Source organism: Anarhichas minor, unplaced genomic scaffold, assembly GCF_050575085.1.
Source record: "Anarhichas minor isolate MPS153535 unplaced genomic scaffold, ASM5057508v1 ptg000114l, whole genome shotgun sequence".
NCBI lineage: Eukaryota > Metazoa > Chordata > Actinopteri > Perciformes > Anarhichadidae > Anarhichas > Anarhichas minor.
The window spans coordinates 990,767-1,012,741 of record NW_027466560.1 but is presented as its reverse complement, the minus strand read 5'-3'; the positions used below and the strand labels follow the sequence as shown (position 1 = coordinate 1,012,741).

The 21,975-nt window shown below is 39.0% G+C and overlaps 1 protein-coding gene across 1 annotated transcript in view; it reads right to left on the bottom strand.

Annotated features, from left to right (window-relative positions):
* Positions 1 to 18,193, bottom strand: part of LOC142940071 (scavenger receptor cysteine-rich type 1 protein M130-like) — a 30,042-nt gene extending 11,849 nt beyond the window's left edge. Inside the window, exons 1-2 of the mRNA XM_076082959.1 lie at positions 17,963 to 18,193; positions 14,246 to 14,445 (exon numbers count right to left, since the gene is read on the bottom strand). Coding sequence (XP_075939074.1) covers positions 14,246 to 14,445; positions 17,963 to 18,193 — 431 coding nt within the window. The remainder of the gene's footprint in view (positions 1 to 14,245; positions 14,446 to 17,962) is intronic.
* Between the last annotated feature and the right edge of the window lie 3,782 nt (positions 18,194 to 21,975).

Below are 21,975 nucleotides of genomic sequence, written 5' to 3'. Positions count from 1 at the left end.
ATGTCATGTTTTGTGTTCTTAGTGGTAAAAGTTGAATTAATATTGATAATTATGATGTCTTATGATATAGCAGTGGGGACGGCGTTTGATGGTTGCAATGATTAAATATGGTTACATTATAAATTCATAATGTTCATGCCATTTTCAAATTCAATAAAACATATTTAAGTCATTCTGGCTTTTATGTTTTTATGTCGTATGTAAAACAGGACATGATAATGTGTAGCAGAGGTTTTTGAATGTTACACTCTCCCTGCTCTCTGAAACAGTTATTAAGGATTAATCATACATGTATTAATGAGACATAAGCTATTTAGACATTCTAAATGCGTTTCTGTGAAAGTGATTATATCTGATTTCACGAGAAGCTGCTGGCTGATTATAGATTATAGGAGTGTTTACGTGACAGGCTGAGATCTTCCTCTCAGATTAATGCTGTCAGTGTTCTCTCATCTGTTTTAATAGATGTGTTCACATCACACTTACAGCTACAAACTACTTCTACTATAGTCAGGAACTCTGACAGACTTCATCAGCTGCTGATATGGTCGTATTTGGTTCGAATTATTAACTTGAATATTAATCAAAGTTCTAAATTGATGGTTTAGTATTCTCTGTATCAGTCTTTTCCTTTGGTTAAGAAAGGTCATTTAATGTTAATTGCATTATATTATTGTGATAATAAATAATTATTTCGTAGACATTTTAATTCCTCTTTGAACTACTGAACCAGCATTATTTTGGTTCCCCATTATTAGTGAAATCTTATATTTTTATTTCTATTGATAATATATATATTATATTTGTCATTTCCTAACAACCAGACCAGCTCAAACTGCAACATAGTGGTGCCCCGTGTGAGGCGTAGTATTGTCTATAATCATAGTGATTTCATAATTCTGCAATATTCATTGATCAATGCCAACATGTTAGATTCCACTTCTGAAATAAAAGAAGTGTTTGAATTCAATAGCTGAGGATGAGGCAGAACTAATCATAACGGTGTCGTCCACATCAAAGTAGTATTTTGTATTAAAAGGTAGAATTGTCTAAAAATACAAATGTAATAAAAGAGTTCCTCTCCATCGTCTCTTGTGACCCACTAGAAGCGTGTGCTGGTGTCTGTGTTTTCTCTGTTCTTCTTATTTTGCTGTGTTCAGCAGGTTTCTGACAGCATGCAGCCACCAAAGTACTGATCCACGTCCAGAGTGAACAGTGAAGGGTTGAATTTGAGCTCTGACTAAAACAACCAGCTATTACTGCAACACACACGCACGACATGATCACAGAATCTGCTGCTTAACATATAAGAGGTTACTTCCTTTACATCACTGATTGAAACCAATAATATAAATCAACAAACATCTACTATACAACTACGAGCAGACAACATACAACACAAACAATCACGTGTGTGTGTGTGTGTGTGTGTGTGTGTGTGTGTGTGTGTGTGTGTGTGTGTGTGTGTGTGTGTGTGTGTGGAAGAAGAGGGGGGAGACAAAAGAGAGAGAGAGAGAGAACAAGATGGCGGACGTGTTCACATAAAGTAGTCCCGTCATGAAATACTCCATAATGGCGGCTAGGCCACGATTATTTAACGGGGAATAAAACACACAATAGAGGTCGGGCTTACACGCCACACGTGGGTATGAAATAAGTGTAAGAGTGCGTGTGTGTGTGGGAGTGTGTGTACGTGTGTGTCGGTTAGTTTGAAAAGAAAGGAAAGAAGAAGAAGAAGAAGAAGTAGGACGCACTCAATACAAGGACAATCCTCACCGCAGCAGTAAAGTACAGAACTGTAACTTTATCATAAGTATTTCATCATCTTTACTTAAACTTAACTCGGTGGTTTCCTGTGACGACGGATGTTCACTTTGAAAAGACTGTTTTCATGTGAAGGACATAAATTGACACGCGTTGCTGGACGCATGTAAACGGGGAGTTTTGTAAGATATCATGCTGACTGTCGTCTGAGGATACGCTGAACATATTATACCTTTAAAAAACTTAACACGAATCATTGATATGAATTTAAACTGAAATAAATAAATACATAAATCAATGGAAAGGTTCCCTGCACCTTATTGATAATGTACTTAAGATGATGTTTTTCAATTAATGTCGTGATTTACTTTGAAGCTCTGCTTATGTATTTGAATGTGACGTTGCAGTGTTGGTTAATAATGTTTAGACATTAGCTGAAGTGTATCAGGATAGAATAGGGATTGGATTGGTGTTTAGGTTTTAAGGGTGTTAAGGCTCTGAAGCTGCCTTTAATAACCAAGCCAGGTTCCCAACCACACGGGGTTCCTCCTCCAGCGGTGGCCCAGAGCGGGTCCTCCCTAAGCGGGCTTGGACAGTCTCGCGTGTAGATTTTGGGAGGTGCGTTGGTTACCGGTCAGAGGTTATTGAACAAGCCGTCTCCCTGCGCTTCGAGAGCAACGGGAGGGGCTATCGGTTACGCAGCGATAGGCTGTACACTTTATCATTGTACTACATGATTTTACTTAATTTGTTTAAAATTAAGGCTTTTCTTATTACATAAGAATGTTATTTAGGATTTAGCTTAATTTTTATAATTAAGGATTTTTCTTACATCATTAGAACATTGTAATTATTGATTTTGCTTGTTTTTTATAATTAGAGGATTTTATTTCTCCTTTATTTAATTAAGGATATTACTTATTTAATTAAAATTGTACTTATTATTGTACTTCCTGAATTTACTTAATTGTGTAATTAAGGATTTTGCTTGTTTTTTTATAATTAAACGATTGCCTTTTAATGACACGCTATACTACTTGTTACTTGTTACTTCCCCATTGTTACCCTGTGTTGTTTGTTTGCTGGGCTCCGTGGTGGTCGCGGAGCCTGAACTTGACTCCTTTTCATCTATAGTATAAAATGTAGAGGTCATGCAAGGTGCCATCAGACATCGCCATGGACTGGACTGGACTGGAAGAGCCGGGGATCGAATAGCCAATTTGTTTTTGATTAAAGGTTGACACGTTATTCTGATTTCTGATCTGCAATAAACAGTTTCAACATCTCATGTTGGTCTTATTTTTAAAAAGAATCTGTTACAGTAGAGATCTGAGCAGAAACTACAGTTAACAGAATGAATCAAACGTTAACATGAATTCGTCAAAGTGAAACCAGCCAATGTTTCCCATAATGCACCAGTGTCCACCCAGGAACACTGGAGTCCAGCCGACAATCTTCTTGGTGTCTATGATGCACTCAGAGCCTTCCCTTCATCACCATTGTGTTCTCCATCAAGAGCAAAGTGACTGCAGGTAAGCTTGCACATCTAAAAGACAGTGATCATTACTGACAGGTAAATTCATAGACTTATTTTGGTAAGATTATGACGTTTTCAATTACAATTTTTGAAGTACTGAACTTTGACTATTTTTTCACGACATTTTTCGACATGCTATACTATGACATTTTAAACATGCTATACTATGACATTTTTCGACATGCTATATTATGACTTTTTAAACATGCTATACTATGACATTTTTCGACATGCTAGACTGTGACTTTTTAAACATGCTATACTATGACTTTTTCGACATGCTATACTTTGACTTTTTAAACATGCTATACTATGACTTTTTAAACATGCTTATACTATGACTTTCTAAACATGCTATAGTGTGACTTTTTAAACATGCTATACTATGACTTTTTAAACATGCTATACTGTGACTTTTTAAACATGCTATACTATGACTTTTTAAACATGCTATACTATGACATTTTAAACATGCTATACTATGACATTTTTCGACATGCTATACTATGACTTTTTCGACATGCTATACTTTGACTTTTTAAACATGCTATACTATGACTTTTTAAACATGCTTATACTATGACTTTCTAAACATGCTATAGTGTGACTTTTTAAACATGCTATACTATGACCTTTTTCGACATGCTATACTATGACTTTTTAAACATGCTATACTATGACTTTTTAAACATGCTTATACTATGACTTTTTAAACATGCTATAGTGTGACTTTTTAAACATGCTAGACTATGTCTTTTTCGACATGCTATACTATGACATTTTAAACATGCTATACTATGACATTTTAAACATGCTATACTATGACATTTTAAACATGCTATACTATGACTTTTTCGACATGCTGTACTATGACTTTTTAAACATGCTTATACTATGACTTTTTAAACATGCTATAGTGTGACTTTTTAAACATGCTACACTGTGACTTTTTAAACATGCTAGACTGTGACTTTTTAAACATGCTATAGTATGACTTTTTAAACATGCTATACTGTGATATTTTAAACATGCTATACTATGACTTTTTAAACATTCTGTACTATGACTTTTTAAACATGCTATACTATGACTTTTTAAACATGCTATACTATGACTTTTTAAACATGCTATAATGTGACTTTTTAAACATGCTATACTATGACTTTCTTCGACATGCTATAATATGACTTTCTTCGACATGCTATACTATGACTTTTTAAACATGCTTATACTATGACTTTTTAAACATGCTATAATGTGACTTTTTAAACATGCTATACTGTAACTTTTTAAACATGCTATACTATGACTTTTTAAACATGCTATACTGTGATATTTTAAACATGCTATACTGTAACTTTTTAAACATGCTATACTATAACTTTTTAAACATGCTATACTATGATTTTCTCGACATACTATACTGTAACCTTTTTCGACATGCTATACTATGACTTTTTAAACATGCTATACTATGACTTTTTAAACATGCTATACTATGACTTTTTAAACATGCTGTACTTTGACTTTCTTCGACATGCTATACTATGACTTTTTCGACATGCTATACTATGACATTTTAAACATGCTATACTATGACATTTTTCGACATGCTATACTATGACTTTTTCGACATGCTATACTATGACTTTTTAAACATGCTATACTATGACCTTTTTCAACATGCTATACTATGACATTTTAAACATGCTATACTATGACATTTTAAACATGCTATACTATGACATTTTAAACATGCTATACTATGACTTTTTCAACATGCTATACTATGACTTTTTAAACATGCTATACTATGACCTTTTTCGACATGCTATACTATGACATTTTAAACATGCTATACTATGACATTTTAAACATGCTATACTATGACATTTTTCGACATGCTATACTGTGACTTTTTTGCATGCTATACTATGACTTTTTCGACATGCTATACTATGACTTTTTAAACATGCTTATACTATGACTTTTTAAACATGCTATAGTGTGACTTTTTAAACATGCTATACTATGACTTTTTCGACATGCTATACTATGACCTTTTTCGACATGCTATACTATGACTTTTTAAACATGCTATACTATGACTTTTTAAACATGCTAAAGTGTGACTTTTTAAACATGCTACACTGTGACTTTTTAAACATGCTAGACTATGACTTTTTAAACATGCTGTACTATGACTTTTTAAACATGCTATACTATGACTTTTTAAACATGCTATACTATGACTTTTTAAACATGCTATACTATGACTTTTTAAACATGCTGTACTATGACTTTTTAAACATGCTATACTATGACTTTTTAAACATGCTATACTATGACTTTTTAAACATGCTATACTATGACTTTTTAAACATGCTATACTGTAACTTTTTTAAACATGTTATACTATAACTTCTTAAACATGTTATACTATGACTTTTTTCGACATGCTATACTATGACTTTTTAAACATGCTACAGTGTGACTTTTTAAACATGCTACACTGTGACTTTTTAAACATGCTATACTGTGACTTTTTAAACATGCTACACTGTGACTTTTTAAACATGCTAGACTGTGACTTTTTAAACATGCTATACTATGACTTTTTAAACATGCTATACTATGACTTTTTAAACATGCTATACTGTGATATTTTAAACATGCTATACTGTGATATTTTAAACATGCTATACTGTAACTTTTTAAACATGCTATACTATGACTTTTTAAACATGCTATACTATGACATTTATCGACATGCTGTACTGTGACTTTTTAAACATACTATAGTATGAATGTTTTCAGAAACTACACACATTTTTCACGACTTTTTTCGATTTACTATATTACGACATTTTTTCAACATGTACAATTACTTTTTCGACATACCATACTATGACCTTTTTTGACAAACTATACTACGACGTTTTCATGACTTTTTCCGACATACTATACTATGACTTTCTTTCATTATATTTTACAATATACAATACCATGACTTTTTAATGATATAAAATATTGCTATGACATACTATATTATGACATTTTAAACCGTAATATACCATTACTTTTTTAGAGGCAGTTTTCGGCACACTGTACTTCAGACATACTATAGTATGAATTTTATGACTTTTATCAAAATACCATGATTCTTTTAAGCCTTTTTTCGACATACTATACTGTGACTTTTTCATGTAATTTTTTAACTTTCTATTCTATGGTTTTTAATGACACTTGTCTTTTGTCACATTTTACAACATTGTACTAAGAAACGTTCTTCATGACATTTTTCGACATACAATATCATTATTTTTTTACATTACAATATATTATCACATTTTTTTATTGAAACTTTTCAACATACTATACTTATATTATACTAATAAAGCCTTCATAATTTACGAAAATATAACAATTTTACAAAATGTTCTCTTTATCTCAAAGAAAGCTGAACAGGTGACATTGTAAATAAAAAGGTGGCAGAATTTTGGGGAAATGCCCTCCTTAACACTTAACAAAATTGTGCCTTTCACGTTTGATCCCTGAACAGCTACAGGTTTCTGCTTACAATTTATCAGGCTGGTTTTTTTGAGCCAAATTATTTTCATGACGTAGTTATAACTTCCATTACTCAGACTACAATGTGTGTACAGTCAATTGTGAAAGCCGTATGTCTCACTACCTATAAGGCATCTTATGTTAGTTTTACTTTTTAAACGCAGAATCCATACGTACATAATCATTATGTAGCAAGAAGTCTTTATTATAAGAACACAAAACAAAGAGGAATTTCCTTTAGTCTAAACCAGAAGTGCTGCAAGTCAATTTGTTGACACAGTTTAATTTATGTTGCATTTTTAAACAATACTGTCAAAGACATTAATATGCTCTAAAGATATTGAAATAATGAATTGTACATTAATAAAGATACTGAGAAATTGCAGATAGAGATCCTACAGTTAATAACAAGAACTCCATCATTCTACATCACTGAATAAGTACAGAAAACAGAAGTGACACCATGTGTCTAGTTTACTCACCGTTAAATGTCAGTAATTGTGGCAAGTTAATGGGAAATAAAACCCATTAAATTGCTTTTAGCGCATGACCAAAATAGCTTATCTTTATTTTGACATGAGCTTGTTCTGATAAGAGGCCAACTCCTTTAATTAGTCCAGGCAGAGTGTGTTTCCTGCTCAACCGGTGGCTTTTTGTACAAGAAGGAATCCAATTAGTTATAAACCAACTGGCACCGTTCAGTGCCAGCATGAATGCTCATCCTTTTGAATGAGGTTGTGGAGTACAAAGGATCCCACATTCCATATGACATTAGTTTATGTCAGTAGAGTTACATTTTACAGGTGGAAAGTTACCAATGGAAGCTTATGCTCCAGTAAATATACAGTATGAACTGTTTGAAACAAGCTTCACAATGTAAGGCCTGATAACATCTGTGTTTGGGTTATTGTCATGTGCAGCTTGTTTCCTGCACTTTGACAAAAATATAGAAACTTAACTAGGAAAGAGGACGAGACTGAACACAACTGCTGCACAGGAAGACAGGAAGTCAAACAAACACGGGACACAAGAGGCAGGGAACTTCAAAATAAAACAGGAAACAAACTAAATCAAAACCAAGATCATGACATCATTAGACATTTTCTTCTAATAAGGTAATATCAGGTATCCAAATTTAAGCGATTGATTGGTGTCTCATTGTATCAGACTTAGCAGTGTTTGCTTTCTTTTATTACAACATATGAGTATCAAACCCACAATGGGGACACATGTGACACTTTTTGTGTTAAACTACATTCATTTTGCCATACCAATTGTGTTACCTACATATTCTTAATGAAAAACAACAGGCAGCAGAAGGCAGGAAGAAGAAGATTTGGAATTAGACCCTTAGTCTCGAGGCAGGTACAGCCCAATTCTTCCTCACAATCAAAGCGTGACATTGTCACGGCATCTGGTCCTCTGCTGTCTGTTAAAATTCAGAAAGAAGTCTCCTCCCAGAGCGTCTTTGTTCATCCAATATTCATGTTCAGTCGTGCTTCTTTGGTCCTTCCCAATGGACTGCACCAATCTGGAGAGACTGCATTGATCAACGTGTTTCCTTTTCTCTCCATTCCTGTTACTGCATCAACCTCTTATTGATTGTTTTTGTACTGTGTTGTGTAGTCTGCCTGTTTTTATGCTTTATTTTTTTATGAACCCTCTTTTTTCTGTGTCAACCTAAAAACCTAACCCTCATCTAGACAAGTGTACCTATGTGTAACCATCTTAAGCATTCTTTACCCACACAGGGTATTTTAGAGAACGCATTCGTTTTATGTCCCCTGTGGCGGTTGAGGGGTACAAACAATCACTCACACTGACCAAGTCTCTCAGCTTGGCGTTGATCGGCAGTGTGTGCTCTGAGCCATCATCATGTAGCTCCGGGGACATCACACTTTAGCTGTTGGCACTGGCACTGGCACTAGACCAGTTAGATTAAGGCGGTAACCTCCTCATATACCGGGAAACCACTAGGTGGCAGCGTCATCATGGTAGACAGTTACTGCCTGCCAGTGGCGATATGAATATGTACGATATCCCTTTCTGAATCCGTTTAATGTTAAGAATAAGGACTGTTTTTGCTCATCGCTCGTTGACCCCATGAATGTGAAGAAGCGTTTGGTTGTAACGTAACGGATACCCAGCATGCAGCAGCAAAAGTGAACCGTAGCCCCGGCCTCCGCTGTCGCTTGTTTATTCAAAGTTTATTCATATTCAACGTCTCCAAATTGCACCACATTTTCTACTGCACTCCCTTGGGTTCCCAGCAATACACCCACCAAGTGTGAAGTTAATCGGATGAACGGTTCTTGAGCCATGCAAAGGACACACAGACATTATAGTTAGGCTTTATAGATAGATGCAAGTGCTGTCTATGGAACAGATACATCCATGACAGGATTGACATATTGTTATTTTGAGTACTAGCTAGTTGGATTGTAAAATAACGTTAGCTATAACTAATTCCATCCATACACAGCACAAATGGGAGCAGTCCAAGAGTCATCACCGGTGTACTGTGCCTCACTGTGGGAACTACAAGTTAGCTGCTGCCCAAATCCTGTCATGGATTTCTCAGTTCCAGTGGATTTCTCCAAGCTCCCATGTCAGCCATTGTCTTTTCAGTGGGCTTCGCTCCATCGATATTTACACTGCACTTCACTTGACTCCATCTTATCGAGGTTTAATTCAGCCAATGCACTGATTTCTGGCTCTTGAGAAACAGCGTGCAATAAGGGTTTGAGTGAGAAACACGGCAATCTGCCGGAGAAGAGCAACAGGAATGGAAGTGGTGCAAGCCAACTGTGATATACTGCACAGAGAGGAAGAACAAACAAACTGAGAGACAGACGGAGAAAGAGGCTGGCAGGAAAAAAACAGGCAGAGGGAATGGTGTATTGATTCAAGGCATGTGCTGGAGGAGGGAGACAATGAGATGGAGAGTTAGTTAGAAAAAAAGAGAAGATTGGACACCATGTAACTGAAAAACATAAGAAAGTATACGTTGTCGATATGAGGTCAGATGATGACTCATGGATCAAAATATATGAGAAGAAGAAACACACTTTAAAGGAAGACAAGACATATTGTTATACTACTACTATACTGAACAAAAGTACAGTTTTGAAATATTTCTATTTACTTATTTTCAGCTGCTTTATTTTTCTACTTCGTTACATTTTAGAGGCAAATATGTACTTTAAACTCCACGACATTCATTTGATAACTTGAGTTGCTACCTATTTAATAATAAAAAATAAATCCACAAATACATTATGATATTGTTTATATTAAGGATATTATATCAATAAGAATGTATTGATGTATTGACCCACTAGCAGTGACCCTGCTCGCTGCCCGTGCTTTCATATTTTGCTGGGCTGAAGTACGCATCCAAGATGCGAAAGACGCCTGTTCCAAAACGACAGTTACCCGTGGCTGGTTTTCACTTTGGCTGATCTATTGGATGCTGCAGGTGGTGCATTGGGCTGTGGGGGCGGGGTTTACGAGGGGCGGGGTTTAGGAGGGGCCAACTTCCGATGGTGTGTTTACGAACAGTAAGCAACAAATCCTGCATAGTATGCCTTTAACCTGTTATATTGAGTATACATTTCTCATTTTACCCTTGGAAACCAAGTGAAAGAAAAAGGTTTTACAGATAAAATGTTTCACGGGCCTCCTTCCTTGAAAATCAATGAAATCCCAATGGGTAACTCCACGAGCACAAAGGCTTCAGTGACAATTCAAAGAACTCCTTCACTCTTCAAAAGAAGGAACAAAAACTCTTTTCAGACGGGTTTTATGTCGGATAATAGCGATAAGGCAACGTCTGAGAAATATATCCTTTAATGTTAAGCCGATGCTTTGCATCAGTCGATAAAGCTAAACTTGCTGATTTGGGGGGAATGACCAATGAAAGGGATAAAGGCTGGTGAAATGAGCCGCTCGGCACAAAAGCCAGTCAGAGTCACATTCATAGAGTCAAGGACAGGAACTAACAGAAGGATTTCACCGGCCTTTATTCAAGTCCTCTACACTCATTGTGAAATCCAGTCACCCAGACCTAGAAAGCTGCAAACTGAGAATGAATCTCATTAGTTTGGATTTTACTTCATCGTAGTCGAAATCCTGTTTTAGCAGCTTTCCCTCCCTGGAGCATAAACATTTGGAGGGGAAATCTAATAGAATTTGACTCTCTGCAGAGGTCAAAACAGGAAGAATACTAAATGACAGATCACATCTACTACACATTTGATTCTCTTCTTTCAATCAGTTGGTGATGCTTGAAATTATTGAATAAATCTATTAGCACATGTGATGATTTTGCCTTTTTTTTCTATACCTTATCCTTCTCTATAAGACCTTGTATCTTTTATTAGCCGAAAAGACATGTCTTGTTGGACCTTAAATATTTCATGCTGCTCAGAGCTCTTGGGGTTGACGGGTTGACAGCCAGCATAGACGTCTTTGTCATTGTCCTTATGAACTCTGGCTGGGTTCATGTCTGCTGTGTATAAAGGCGGATATGAGACAGTGGGCACAGAAATGCAAAAGGCCCCATCACCTCGCTAACATGAAGAGACAGTCTTTATTGTTGTTTAGTCTCCTTTTGTTGTTGTGTTGTTTCTTTCACTTGTTACGCATCTCTGTGTTTTTTGTCTCTTTGAAGTTGTTTTTTGTCTCTTTGTAGTTGTCTCGTGTCTTTTTGAGGTTGTTTTTTCCCCTTTTTAAAGCGAGTCTCTTTGGAGCTGTTTTGCATGTCTGTTCTGGTCTCTTCCTATTTGCTACCTGCCGCTTTGCGTTAATGTTTGGTAGCTTAAGGCCAGGCCTGTGCCCGTTAGGCCCGTTCAGTAATCATCCATAAAGGTTCAGATGAAGTCCTCTATGTGTGGTCCAGATTGCCAGTCGTTTTGATGGACTGATAATCTCACTTTCAGTCTTACAAGAGTTTTTAAAAACACTGGAGCTACACGGTTTCTTCATTTGCATTCATTTAGAATCCTGCATTCTAAATGATTTAGAATTACATAATGAGATTCAGGATTAATTAGTCAGGAGCTACCGCAGTAAACAAGATGAGATAAAGCCACGCCATGATTCAGAGTTGGCAGAGCACAAAATGACCCCGCTAACAAATAAAGATTAATATATATTATTTTTCACAGCACTTTTAGTTGTCATTCAAAGCAGTGTAACTAGAGTGTATCTAGTATATCCTCCTAATATAACACCTCATAAAGACTTAATGTGCTCTCAGATTTAATTTGTTCTTGTTCTAAAGTGATGCAGTCTTAATTACTTCAGGTGTCTCTTGACCACGTGTGTAAAACCAAACTGTCTGCTACTGAGCACACAAAGAGTCTTCTTCTTGTGTCCATCAGGTCTCTGCTGGCCAGCAGGTGTCATTGTTGTGTAAGGATTTATTCAAATACAGCTGCACGACAACGCAGCCAGTCTCCAGTCATTAGTATTTGCCTGTGTGCTTGAGCGTGAAGGGAGGCATCGGTCTGGCATGTTGCCACTGAATAGTGTTATCTCCAGTAAAGCCGATACTGTAAAGGCAGCTACTGAATATAGAATTTGGTAAGTGCGTGTCTGTGTGTGTGTGTGTGTGTGTGTGCGTGTTGTTTCTACAGACTTTGGCAGAGAAAGAGAGAGTCGCGGATAAAGGAGGGAGAAAGGGAAGTTGTCAGTTGTATTTAGGGTGCTTCATTAGGTGAGGGCGGCTCCCACTTTTGGCCTCATTTCTCCCTGATTCAGCTGTTACCGTCACACACAGACACACACACACACACACACACACACACACACACACTCCTGCTGTCTGTCTCCTCTCGTCCAGTTCTGTTGGAGCATCCAGAGACAAAGAGGGGCTAAGAGGAGCTCGACACACCAGCCAAGATTTGACTCTGCATCCGGGCTCTGAATCTCTGTCTGAGTCTTTACTTTCTATGTCTTCTGTTCCTGCATCCCTCAACGTGTTTGTCTCTCCTTTCTCCAAGATGTCCAGTGCTCTGTATTTGTTTTTCATCTTCAGCTCTCTTCCAGGGACCACTGCGCTGCTAAATCAACTGCCCCCCTTAAATCATAAAAACAATGGTCCAGACTCAAATATCTCAACAACTATTTGATGGATTACCATAAAACATTTACAGTTCCCAGAGGAAGAATCCTACTCATCCTTCCTCTCGCACCAACATGAACCTCATGTTGGTTAGACTCAAATGTCTCAAAACTGCTGGGTTTCCATGAAGTTTGGTACAGATCATAGACTGTATAAAATACGGACGTAGTCTCCGTGACGTTTTTGATGAGCCGTTGTGGAGCTCAAAGTGGGGAGCTCCAGCTGTGCCATCTTACAGCAATGACATTTTAAACATGGGGGGTCTATGGAGATTGACTTGCTTCTGAAGCGGCCTCGAGTGGGCGTTCAAGGAACTGCCGCTTGGTGCAGATGTCCGTGGTTCCAAGAGGATGAATCCTAAACACGTGGAAAAAACGCCAGCCGTGCCGCTTTCATCAAAAGCAAACAAAAACCTGCACGCTACGATGACGATGATGAAGTGAAGCATGAAGTGATGTGAACGACCCCTAATGATGCTGATAATCCCTGGATGTTCAAATATACACAAGGAACAAATGGAGTGGTTTTATTCTGCCCTCTTTTTTCCTCCTGTCACCTTCTTCATCCTTAACCGTCACCAACGTTTTTATCTGTTTCTATCCATCCACATCCCAACAGCCTCCGATGATCCTCCTCCATGTTCTCCACCTTCCTCTCTCTTCATTCATGTTTCTTTGCTCACACACTCAAAACTGCAACTGAAAACTTTATACTCCCAAACTTAAATTGTCATTCCACAGCTCTGTTTTGCATTCAGTTGCTTCACGGAGAAAGTGCACAGCGATCTGCATCGCTGCAAATTTGAATTAGCCGATGCAAATGGTTCAAGGTAATCTACAGTAGCACGGCACTGTTAATAATTCAATTGCTTGCTCTTAGATGGAAATGTGGGTGGAGAAGCAGCGGCTTGACACATGGAGCTCCTGCTGTCTTCAGCACACTGAGCTCATGATGGGGGGGGGGGGGGGGGGGCAAACTCTCACGAATGCCTCCGAGAGGGTGGCAGGTGCAGCACTGTAAGTGTATGTGATATTTTAATTAATCGGATTTAGATTTGATTCAATCATTCCTGGTCAACGTCCAACTGAGTGTGTCTTTGTCCAACAGTCTCTGGACAAAAAGCTGTTGAGTTACAGCAAAGGGTGAAGACATGGCAATGACGTACCGATCCCCATGCTTCTTCAGACCAGCTTCTCTGGCACGGCGATTAGATTCATAGACAACCGGCGGAAAGTTCGTCGTCGTACCTATCTGACTGCTGTTTCATCATGCCAAAAGACTTCTGATCCAGCAGCGAGGAGTGACGCCGACATTCCTCTTGTGCATTGCACACCAGGGGAATGTCGGCGTCACTCCTCGCGGTTCTTGCTTGAAGGAAATGTGTCTCACAGACGTGTTGGATCCAGGCGACAACGTCTTCTTCAGCAGAGAATAAGCTCTGGATGATCTATTGCACAGGAGAGGACTTCACTTCATCCACGACAATGTGAGGAACTTGAGGAGATCAAGCACCTTGCAGTTATCCGTCTGAGACAAGGCTTGACGGTTCGATTCAAGTCGTATGGATGGAATTGGGTTATGTTTGTTCATGAGGACTGAGTTATTATTCAATCTGCAAGTCGACTTCCAGGTGGAAGGATTGGAATCGGCATGGATCGAAGTGCTGCTTCTCAAGACTAAACCCATTTTTATCGGCATCTTCCAGAGACGTCTTGTAATAAGTGTACTGCATTGCAAAGCTTAGATTGCAACAAATAATCTTTGAAGCTACCAGAGTGTCTGTTAACAGCCAGGTCCTTATTGGAAGTTATGTTGATATTGCTTTCAGTGATCGTGCTGTGATTGTTTTGTTCTCGTGAGATTTAAATTCCAGTTAAACCTGGAAATCATCGCTCTCTTATGTTCCGATGTGCGACGTATTACAGAGCTGAGAGGTTTGAACAGAGGCTTTGTGAGAAGAACTGGTGAAGCAATGGTGGTAAGAAGGCTCGGACTCTTTGTTTAAAGAGCCTTTTATAGCCGCACTTGATGCTGTTCCTCCAAATGAAGGAGACTATCATTAGATAGAGGAGTGCAAATTGGATGACTTCTGGGATTTCAGAGACTTCAATTTTAGAAAGTTAAAGAAGTTACAGAGGGAGACAAGAGGAGAGGCCGAGTCTCCTGGATGACGAAGACCCAGATCCAAAAAACATCTGCACCAACAGCCAGGGGGGGGGGGGGGAGAGAGAGAGAGAGATCCTTGGATGGGCAATGGTCCAGCACAGAGAAGACAGAGTGAAAAGAGAGGACAAGGAGAAAATACAGAGAGCGATGGGGCACACAGCTTGGATGCTCGAGAGCTTGTGGTTCTTTAGAAGGCTTCCAGTAGTCCTGACAGCAGGACAAAGCACTCGGCTTAATGATTCATTGAGAGACCGACGCGCCAGAAGGATGATGGAAACAGCTACAACGCTCGAAGTAACCAAAGAATAAGCAACTCACTGAAAGTAAGAGGCGAAAAGTTTGGGTTCCAAGGCCTCAACAGAGTCAGACTGTCTGATGTCAGCATTGGAGTTTTATTCCAGACGAAGGGCGGCAGGGTAGGAAAGGAAGGCCCCGCAGCCAGCCGACCTCTTTTCAACTCTGGGGATAGACAGAATCCCTGCAGTCTGAGCAGAGAGATCAAGATGGAACACAAGGTTTAAGGAGATCAGACGGGTATGAAGGGGTGTGTCCGTTTAGGGTGATGGAAGTCATCAAAAGCACTTTAAGCCGAGACACGACAGGCAGAAACATTGTTTTATCATAATTCTGAGATTATTTTGCTTCCATATCAAGTCTTCTTCCAGACTAGTGGAAAGAAAACGTCCAAAATACATATTTAGTAGTTTATCTGTAGATTTCTCCTAAATTCCCCAAAAGCTACCATTAGATAACGCCTCATTTACATATTTAAACAAAACATTTCTGAAAACCTAATGCAGTAATCCACTGGGGAAGTTAAATGGTGATGTACATTAGTTATAATCTGTAGAGTCTTTAAAAAGTAGGTCTTTTTCCTCAGACTCTGATCCAGAAACCTCCACTTCAGCAGCTCTTACATACACCAAACTTTACACTTTCATTCCTTTCTAGATTCAGTTTTTATTGGGATTCCTCTTCTGAAATGTGTATTTGATACGTTTCATAAAACTCGCAATACAACAAAATAGCTGTTAACTGGGGAAGTTGCTTGGTGGTATCTATCGGTGAAACAGTGTTTTTGGACCCTCGTGTACTTGCAGATGTGGAAAGTATCATTTTTGGCGAATCCTTCACATGAAGCTGCAGCACAGTGTCAGACCCCGATGTTTCAAATTCAGGCATCAGTAAGTCTGTGATATGATGTAATATCTTGAAATATATATATATTCCAGGTGTCACTGCTACTAATGTATATCAATAAGGGAACCCTCGATATCGTAAACACGCCACAGTGTAAAGATGACACCTTTATGAACAATGTCAGCAGCTCATACATTCCTGAATTAATTCTATAACGTTAAAAGCTAATTTCACTCCTTTCATTGGTCACAGCTGTTGATCTGTTTTGATCTCTGCCTTAAAGTAAATGTCGTTTCTGACAGTCAGAGCAGAACTCTGCACTGTCAGAAGACACCTCTTTACAGGTGTGTGTGTGTGTGTGTGTGTGTGTGTGTGTGTGTGTGTGGAGAGCTGGCAGATGAATTCAGTGCCGTTATTTAGAACCAACCGATTACAGAACTGCAGGTCACAACACTCCCTGCAAAGATCTGAGCGTTGAAATAACATCTGGCCTTTCTGAGGTCATCACTACTACTCATTAAAGAAATAAAGCACAAAGAACCACAACCCTATTATGCAGATTTACCTCGGCTTTGATTAAAATAATGTAAATAAGTGGTGAAAAGTCGTGATTAATTATAGTTAAAAGTCTTATTTAATCACAATGAATTCCTCTTTTTGCAGCTATTTGATGTCAAATCCATCAACTAACTGCTTCATCAATAACTTGACTGACCACGCTGCTCATTGATCAGCACAAGAGTTATTACATATTGTATCAGAGTAAATATGAATGAGTGGATAAAAGCTCTGAGTAAACTGCACACGCATTCTTTTTTTGGGATGTGTAGAAACTGCTGACTGGGCTCTTCAGGACTCATTAATAATCACACTAATACGTGCAGTCGGCTCTGCTGACAGCGGTGAACGCTCGCTGCAGTTAGTCGCCCGTTGATTCTAGATTCAAATAAATAAACTCGCTTTTTTTGGAGGCGAGATCTCTTCCTCTAACGTTCTTCTTCGCTTACTCACTTCGTGAACTGTGAGATGAATAAGACATGAGCTGTTTGTAAAGAAAAAGTGCTGAGTCAGGTTTGTTTATATGACGAGATGAGAGGGACGGTGATCTAAAGGTCAAAGAGCAACTAAACCCCCGAACCACTTGTTTGGATTACGGTCCTGATTTTGACATTTCAAATGTCCGTTTGTTGAATATATTAAACTAGTTGAACTACAGAGAGAATTAAACCAACCTGTCTCAGCCAGCTGCTCGCACTTGAAGCTCTATGTGTATAAACTACATGGTACAAACGATAACAACGGCAGCATATTTACGCCTATATGACGCTATTTTCAGTATTGATGGAGCCGTTACAATGTTAGCATAGCACTAATCGATCCAAACTCCATTCAGGAAACAAGCATTTTAAACGTTGTTTGCTTGTCGTCTTGCGGAGAGAACTAACTAAATATGAATTCATACTTTTTACGGCATCATTAGGTGGTTATTTTGCCTTTTTTATCCATTTACTGCGGTTAAATTAAAGCAAAATTCTTTATTTTGGGTTCATACAGCGGTAGTGAACCAGCTAGATTAAGTGAATACAGATCTCCTCTGGATGATGTTATGAACCCAGACACGGGGGTGTCTGAGACTCCCACGACTTGCACAAATGTACCATGTTCATGAGGAGGCGGGTGTAGGCCCTGGGCCCCTGGGTTTGTAGCCCTGGGCCCCTGGGTTTGTAGGCCCTGGGCCCCTGGGTTTGTAGGCCCTGGGCCCCTGGGTTTGTAGCCCTGGGCCCCTGGGTTTGTAGGCCCTGGGCCCCTGGGTTTGTAGGCCCTGGGCCCCTGGGTTTGTAGCCCTGGGCCCCTGGGTTTGTACCTGGAAGACCCAGTGGGTTATCCATTCATGCCGGTTTTGTGTGGGAAAATGCTCTCTGTTCCGTCAACAATCTCAAGTTCTGACCTCGCTTTCCAAAGTAATATTTTGCAGAGAAATTGCACATCAGTCAAGCTGTATATTCAAGGCAGACGTGATCTGTGTTTGGGTAAACTGTTGAATTTTGTATTATTTTATTTGCCTTTTTTTAATGTCCTGTCCGAGTATCTTTTGAAGAGGTGAATAACTTCTCACTTTATGACAAATGATGTGTCAGAACTCTTTAGCTGCGTCTATAAAGTGTGGGATTGTCTCAATTATTCTCAAAAGAAATACTCTTTGTTTAGCAAAGAACCAAACCTCCAACAACTCCAGTGAAGTTGCCCCAAATTGCATGAATGAAAACAAAACAATAAGTCTCCATGCACATTTCTGTTGTCAGGTTATTTTGCTGTACATCTCTTTTCCTCATCTGGCTCCTGTGTGGCTCTCTGTTTACCAGCCAGGAGCGAGTGTCTGCGGATGAAGAGGAAGCTGACTTCTACATGGACTACAAGCGCCGCCCCGGGGAGCCTGGTGGACCTTTTGAGCCCTGTGATGTGAGACAAGAGGTAGGCAGCCAGCTCCGGGAGACCTGCCTTGGCAAAGCACTTTGCCAGGTGTGTTTCACTAATGCCTTGAGGGGCCTGATGGTGTAATGCAGTGGAGGCATCTGTATCATCTCCAGCCGTCACAACTAAGTGTATGTACTGATACCATGATATGATAAGGTGCAGAGACTCGTGTACTTTTGCAAATCCGTCACCATATTTGACCAATGATCTCTCTGTCCCCAGTTAATTTCTCTTCTGTCTTTCATACTTATTATCGTGTACTACTTACACCTCCGCACTACTTACTCCTCCTGATCCTCCACCTGATGGTTCTATGGACTCCGAGGGGTCCCTGTCCCATCTCCTATCTTCATATCGGCCTTTGCTTAATGAAGAGGCTTCACGTCGATGGCATCATATTGCCAAAATGTCTTTCTCTTGCTAACCTCAACAGATATTTTTATACACTTCCAATTGCTCTCTCCTTATTGAACGACTGTCTGCCAGGAGAAGTGGGCCTGAAAGTTAATAAACCAATCATTTTGATTTATTTTACTGCATTTGAACACTCGGAAAGGAAGATAATTCTTTCAAAAACTTTTTACACACTGTACTTTAGATAGCTCTATACATCACATACTTGACTTAAAGCGTAAAGATTTGAATCATTACTCACTCAGTCCATCAGTGACATCATGGGTTGTTGTTTTTTGGCACTGCCTTCGAAAATATCCCACATCAGCGTTTTTCACTCTGTTGCCTTTATCATGAGGCCAGCGTTGTGACGTCGGCATGAGCTATGAACGATGTGGGCAATAACCAAATGGAATGGTGTGAAAAAGAGCTATTGAGTTGCGTTATTGAAAGAGCAGCCAATCTATATTTTTTGGAGCCTTGACCCAAGACAGCATTGCTGTTGATCACTCTTCTTTCATTGGCATGGCTCCAGGGATGGAGATGTCAGTGCACAACTTTGGGCCAGACTGAAATATCTCAACAACTGTCAGATAGATGACGGTGGGCTTTGGTGCAGATATTCATGGTCCCCAAGGGAAAGAACCTTAAAGTCTTTGGTGATCCCTTGACCTTTCTTCTATACCACCATGAGGTTGGCTATTGTGGTTTTCAGTGAATATTTCCCGAAATTTGGCACACTCATTCTTGTCTCTCTCAGGATGTGTAATCTTAAACTATTTCCATCAACTTCGACTCTTATTTCTGTTCTGGAGCCAATGCAGAAGTGCTTAAACCTGCATTCTCGCTGGTGTCCACCAGGGGGCGACTCCTCTGGTTGTATAGAAGTCTATGAGAAAATGACTCTACTTCTCTCTTGATTTATTACCTCAGTAAACATTGTAAACATGAGTTTATGGTCTCAATCTCTAGTTTCAAGTCTTCTTCAATACAGCATGATGTTCATTTAGTACATTATGGTCCATTTAGAGTCACACAGACCATAAAGCAGGGGATGCTTTAGGGCGGGGCTACACGGTGATTGACAGGTCGCTACCACGGCATTGTCCAGTCTGGGAGTTGTCCATGTTTTTGCCTTAGAACTTTAACCCTTTCACAGAGTGTTTTCACTTTATGAAAGTTAATTGTTAATGTCTTCTTCAGAGTTCGGCTGTAATGAGCTCCACCTTCTTGTCTCACTCCTGGTTCCAAAAGAAAACACAGCGACGGCCAAAAACCAAGATGGTGATGGACAAAATGCCGAACTCGAGGCTTTAAAACCGTAGTCCTCAAACCAATGGGTGACATCGCTGTGACTGCCACTTCTTATATACAGTCTGTAGTCTTTTGCAAATTCCTAAACTTTATGGTAGTAAAATAAATTACTCTTTTGACAGGATTTGTCCTAATTAAATGTTGAACTGAGACTACAGAACAGCTCATTTATCAAAATGAGACAAACGTTTCGGCATCCCACCGAGTGGGCTGAGATTAGGACTTCACGACCACATTTCACTTCCTTAACTGTGATGCTTTTCAGTGTCAGAGTATGTTTTTATAATCCATCTCCAAAAGAGTCTCTAATTTGGCAGCCTTATGCAGTGAGTGAACCTTGCAAGGGTTCAGTTTCTCTCTAAAGAACGCTTTAACAAGAGCGATGTTGTTGTAGTTTTGTCCTCATTAGTTCCTTTAGGGGATCAAACCGCTGACCCGATCATTAAAGTATTGTTTCTCCATCCTTATCCACCGTTCCCTGGGTTAAGTCTTTGTCAGCTTGTGCTGATGCTGTGACAGCGGTCCTAGTATCTGAAAAAACAACAACGTATGCCTCAATATTGTTTGAAAATTATACCTTTTTCCTGCATTTTGAGGGCATCTCTCTTTCTATCTGATATTTACTGAATGCCTCAAAGAAAGCTATATAGAACAAAACAGCCTCTTTATTCCCGTCTCTCCAACAATCTCTATTGGTTTCCTTCTGTCTGTGTTCAATTAAAATAACGAACAACTCAACATTCAGGCCATCAATTAAACTTCTCCATTCATCTCTTTTCAAAAGGTGCGGATTGTAATTGGAGGAAAATTGGCGCAGGTTTCCAATTCACTGTAGCTTTAATACCACGAGACAAGAAACAGAGGGACCACTGTGTGTAGTTTGTTAATGAGATGTAAATACCGGCCTATAAAATCTGCCCGGTTTTGATATCCCCTGGGTTTGCTTGATCTACTTCCACATTCTTCTCCTTCCACCACTTGTACCAAACGGCTCAACATTTACTTTCAGTATTTTGACCTTTTTGAACATTACACTCATTCATATTTTAAAATGGAGCTTGAGCTTCCAGAGTATTGGCAGCATGTAATTGTTTCTGGAAATCAATATTGAATTCAATACTTCCACGCTAGCAGCATGGATCCTGTCAGTCGGTCCACCTGGATTTACCTCTGGATGAGGTAACATTGGTTTTAGTTTTTTAGTAAAATATCAAAAAATTATTGTATGCATTGCCGTTAAATTTTGTACAGACATTCATGATTCCCGGACAATGTGTCCTAATGGTTTTGGAGATTTTCTGACTACTGCGCCACCATTGTCATATATTGGTGCGCAATGCGGCTGCTAATGATATTCCCTCTCTACTGTGTATTCAAAGCTAATTGACAAATGTTAGCACGTAAACATGCTTAATTAGGATGGTAAACACGGTTACCATAATATCAGCTTAGCATGAGCATGTAAGTGCTGTCATTGTGAGCATATTAG